The sequence below is a fragment of the Otolemur garnettii genome, unplaced genomic scaffold (genome assembly GCF_000181295.1).
Source record: "Otolemur garnettii isolate 467f Iridium unplaced genomic scaffold, OtoGar3 scaffold00011, whole genome shotgun sequence".
NCBI lineage: Eukaryota > Metazoa > Chordata > Mammalia > Primates > Galagidae > Otolemur > Otolemur garnettii.
The window spans coordinates 26,915,881-26,921,101 of record NW_003852406.1 but is presented as its reverse complement, the minus strand read 5'-3'; the positions used below and the strand labels follow the sequence as shown (position 1 = coordinate 26,921,101).

Here is a 5,221-nt window from a genome sequence, read left to right as displayed (position 1 = left end):
TAAGAAATAATCCTTGTCATCTAGAACTACTTTAGTGCATCCATATTCTGGGAGAAGAACTTTATCTCCAACTTCCACACTAACTGGTTGAATCTCTCCACCCTTTCCTTTAGAGCCTGACCCAACAGCCTCTACTGTTGCTTGCAATACTTTTCCTTGAGATTTTTCTGGAAGCATAATGCCTCCTTTGGTTACAGTTTTGGCTGTACACCTTTCGACCAATACTCCATCAAGAGTGGAAGAAACTTTGTAAATGCTTGTCCTGCCATGGCTCCCACCTCCGTTGCCACCACTCTGTTTTTTAATTTTTATTTTTTTTGTGTGTGTGTCATACTGCGTTTGTGATATAAGACTAGTTACCGGGCCAGGTGTGGTGACTCATGCCTGTAATCCTAGCGCTCTGGGAGGCCAAGGCAGGTGGATTGCCCTGACCTCAGAGGTTTGAGACCAGCCTGAACCAGAGCGAGACCCCCGTCTCTAAAAAAAACCCAAAAAACAACCCCCCCCCCAAAAAAAACTAGAATAGTTACCAGGCCAGGCACGGTGGCTCACACCTGTAATCATAGCACTCTAGGAGGCGGAAGTGGGAGACCAGCCTCAGCCAGAGCGAGACCTTGTCTCTACTAAAAATAGAAAAACTGAGACAAGAGAATCGCTTGAGCCCTAGAGTTGGAGATTGCTGTGAGCTAGGACGCCACGACACTCCAACCTGGGCGACAGCTTGAGACTCTATAAACTAGCTGGGGCTTCGTGGTGGGCGCCAGTAGTCCCAGGTACTCAGGAGGGTGAGGCAAGAGGATCGCTTGAGCCCAGGTATTTGAGGTGCTGTGAGCTATGACGCGATAGCACTCTGTCTCAAAAAAAGAAAAAAAAGAAAGAATAATTACTAATAAAATCCCTTACATACAGTCAATTTTCCCACTCGTTCTATTTTAGCCTCCAACGCGGGAGGAAGCAGGTATTTTCATTCCAAGTTATGGTTGTTATGGCCATTGTTCCCATTTTGAGGCGATGGAGTCTCTTCCTTAGCCGGACTGAAACGCCAACGACCTCCACCGCTAGCCCTACCCAACTTCTTTCAACTCTAGCTTTACTACGGCTGCCGCAGGTCTTAGGATCTGAGACAGAGCCGGCCTGACGCCCACACCATTTGTCCTCAACGCGCCACCGTAGCCCGCCCGTGCCCTCCCATGGCGTTCCTTCCTCTTGCCCCGGCGCGAGCGCCGCAGTGGGCGGGCCTCCGCCGTGCGTCCCTGCGTGAGTCCGGCCCCCGCGAGCTCTCTGCCTGCTTCTCTCCAGCTTCTTCCTGCTCACTACCGTCACCGTCATGCTGGGCACTGCTCTCCGCCGCTGCGCTGTAGCCGCAGCCTCCCGGGCCGGCCCTCGAGGCCTCCTGCACCCCACCCCGGTCCCCGGCCCCACCGCCGGTAAGGCCCTTGTCTGCCACTGCCCGCGCCCTCGTGTCCTTGCGGTGACCTGGGCCCCCGCCGCCACTCGAGGGCAGGCTCCCCCCGCGGCCTAGCCCCTGCCCTGCGGGCCGCCCGGCAGCCGAACCTTGTGATTTCGGGCCATCCCGGCCAACTCTCGCCGCCTAGAGTTGTGGAGCCCTTGAGTACGCGCCCCCGATGCCTGTTTCCACGCGACTTTCTGGCGCTGGCCCCGCAGACGGGTCAGGTGTGGACCTGCCGAGGGCACTGAGGAGAGGACTCGGCGCTCTCCTTCGGTTCCCGGGCCGTGACCGTGCCCCGGCGCCGACCCTGCGGCCACCTGACCGGGAGTGGCTGCCGCCGGCCTGCAGCGCCTTGGCGAAGGTGACATTGAGCCTCCGGGCGCGCCCTAAGCGTAGAGGCAGGGTGGCCCCTCCAGGGACCCCAGCACCGCTGCCTGCCCCCAGCGCTTGTGAGGGCTCATTATGCTTCCTTGTGGGACGCATTATTATACTTTTAAATCAAGCATTTCTTTGCGTCTTGTGTGTCACCTTCACAGCCTGTCTGTCATTTTTAAGGACTGCTGGGCCACGTTTTGATTCTTCCAAGTTAAAAATAGATCGACGTCTGTGGTTGTTTGAAGAGAGCCTGAATATATTGATAGATCTTATGATGATATTACTCTTGAAAATTGGATACCGCAGACTCAGGAATGAAAAAACTGTGTTTTTTTCACCTTTGAATTAGGAGCTTGATTGCCGATGTGCTAATTCATCGTCTTATTTTTCTCCCCATTATATGTGTTCTGCGACATTTTGTGTTCAGTACTGTACTTTTTTTTTTTTCCGCCGGGTCTGGGTTTGAACCGGCCACCTGAGGCAGATGGGGCCGGCGCCCTACTCCTTGAGCCACAGGCGCCGCCCATCTGGAGTTTTTTTTTTTTTTTTGAGTACTGTACTTTTGATTATAACAACTGAACTTTGTTCTTGGTCCATGATGGTAGTATGTGCTATATTATGAAATTTAGTTCCTAATCATGCGTATTTACATCTGAGAATTCAGAAATTGAAACTAGCAACTTTGTTTCCCTGACGGGTTTAGGTATATTTTAACTCAATATTTCAGAACCTAAGGAATATGTTTTGCTTCATTCAACTTTATCATTTTTAATTTATCATAGAACAGCAAAGTTTGAGTACATTTGTAGGCTATGGGGACCATCTTGTTTTACAGAAGCAGAAACTGAAATCCACCTTAGAAAACTGACTGCTTTCTTAGTGGTGGAACCACTTTTTTTTTTTTGAGGCAGAGTCTCACTTTGTCACCCCTCGGTAGAGTGCTGTGGTATCACGGCTCACAGCAACCTCTAGCTCTTGGGCTTAGCTGATTCTCTTGCCTCAGCCTTCCAAGTAGCTGGGATTACAGGCGCCCGCCGCAATGCCTGGCTATTTTTTTGTTGCAGTTTGGTAGCTGCCGTGTTCAAACACACCACCCTTGGTGTATGGGGCCAGCGCCCTACTCCTGAGCCACAGGTGCTGCCCAGGAAGCACTTTTGTTTTTTAGCCATAGTTAAGTTAGGTTTAGACCATCCTGAGATTGTCAGATTTGGGGTGGGGGGGTGTTTCTTTCCTTATGTAATTGGTAAGGTATCAATATTAATTTTTTTATATAGCTAGATTTTGGAAGCATAGTCTTGACCTCTTGAAAAGAATTGTTACATTTTGTGGCAGTTTGGGGAAATGGCAAGGGTTTTTGGTAAACTGTAGCTTAAGGGGATGCTTCTTTTCCTTTTTTTTTTTTCTTTAGACAGAATCTCACTATGTTGCCCTTGGTAGAATGCCATGGCTTTACACCTCACAGCAACCTCAAACTCTTGGGCTTAAGTGATTCTCTTGTCTCAGCTTCACACGTAGCTGGGACTACATACAGGTGCCCGCCACAATGCCTCACTAATTTTTTGTTGCAGTTGTCTTTGTTGTTTAGCTGTCCTCGGCCAGATTTGAACCCACCAGCCTGGATGTATGTGGCTGGCATCCTACCCACTGAGCTACAGGCACAGCCTGATGCTTGTTTTCTTAGTGGTTTATCTCTTAGATCTTGTATTCCCCCTCCTGAGTCTAATTCATAGACTAAGAACATTTTCAGTACTTGTCCTGTAGATCTAAATACAGGGTGTCCATAAAGTTTGCCACAAGGAGGCAGTATTGGTTCCAAGTGGAATCACCTAGTACTTTCTGTGTAACCTTGGATGGTTAACCATAAGCCTCGGTTGCTTCTCTAAATTTAGGATAACATTTGGTAGTTGTGGGGTTTAAATGAGATAATGTAACTCTTAGCATCTTACCTGGCACAACTGCTTAGTGCATATTTGCTTTACTGTGGTACATTCCATTTTTTTCTTATTATAAATTGGGATTTGTTATCAGTGTGAGACTTAAGTGATTTTATGCAATTAAAAGTCGAAAAGAATTAAGAGGCCAGGCATGGTGGTTCACCCCTGTAATCCTAGCACTTTGGGAGGCTGAGATGGGAGGATCACTTGAGGTCAGTAGTTTAAAACCAGCCTGAGCCAGAGCAAGATCCCATCTCTACAAAAAATGGAAAAATTATCTAGCCCCAGTGGGTAGTCTCCTTGGGAGGCTAAGGCAGGAAGATTGCTTGAGTACAGGAGTATGAGATTGCATTGAGTTATGATGCAAAAAAGGAATTGAGGGTCTTGGATGAGGCTATCCAAGGTCAAATACTTGAAATGTTTGGGAAGATTGACCTAAAGGGCCTCAAATTTGCTCTAGTTAAATAGCAGCCCAAATTCCATATTTGGTGCATGAAGAAACCTTCAGCTTGAAACATAATTGTTGCCCAGTAACTGCCACATTAGATGATTAAATGTTTAAAATAATAATTAGGGGAGTCTTATGCCTGTAATCCTAGCACTCTGGGAGGCTGCAGTGGGTGGATTGCATGAGCTCAAGAATTTGAGACCAGCCAGAGCAAGAGTGAGACCCTGTTTCTACTAAAAATAGAAAAATTAGCTGGGCATTGTTGTGGACTCCTGTAGTCCCAGCTACTTGGGAGGCTGAGGCAAGAGGATTTCTTGAGCCCAGGAGTTTGAGGTTGGTGTGAGCTGTGTTGGTATGGCCATCACAGTATGGGATCAGAGTGAGACTCTGTCTCAAGAAATAACAGTTAGGTCAACCTTTTAAATCTATGAAATCTTGGCTCTTAATATCCTTACCCTAAGAGCTGGAAAGACCTGGAAGGGTCAGAATCCTGTCTTTCTTGGTGGAAGGCTGAATTTTAGGAGCACTTTCATTACTTTCCAACCTTCTTTCGCACCACTCTCACGTTTCCAAGGTCTAGGGCATGACTTGCACCTTTAATACCCTCAATGACCCTGATAATTGTCATTAACATGTTAATGTGCCTTGTATATTATTTATTGCCATAACTCATTCTTGGAGTCATCAACACCAAAATGTGCATTCTTTGGGCCTGTCTGAGCTAATTAGTTATTAGATGTAAAGCCATCTGATTTAACTAAATACAAACCTGAGAGATTAATGAACCCCTTTATTTCCCTTAATACGTTAGGAGCTTTTGCCCAATAACTCTGATTAGAGTGCAGTGGCAATCATCATTGCTCACTGCAGCCTCAAATGTGTAGGTTCAAGTGATGGATCCTTTTGCCTCAGCCTCCCAAGTAGCTGGGACTATAGGCTGTGCCACCATGCTAATCTTTCTATTTTTTTGTAGAGATAGGTTTTGCTCTTGCTTAGGCTGCTCTCAAACTTCTT

General features: G+C 47.3%; 1 protein-coding gene across 1 annotated transcript in view; it reads left to right on the top strand.

The window, feature by feature from the left end:
* Positions 1-1,268: 1,268 nt before the first annotated feature.
* The window catches only part of LOC100957909 (cytochrome c oxidase subunit 5A, mitochondrial), an 18,418-nt gene continuing 14,465 nt past the window's right edge, over positions 1,269-5,221 (top strand). Inside the window, exon 1 of the mRNA XM_003784522.3 lies at positions 1,269-1,427. Coding sequence (XP_003784570.1) covers positions 1,328-1,427 — 100 coding nt within the window. The 5' untranslated portion in view covers positions 1,269-1,327. The remainder of the gene's footprint in view (positions 1,428-5,221) is intronic.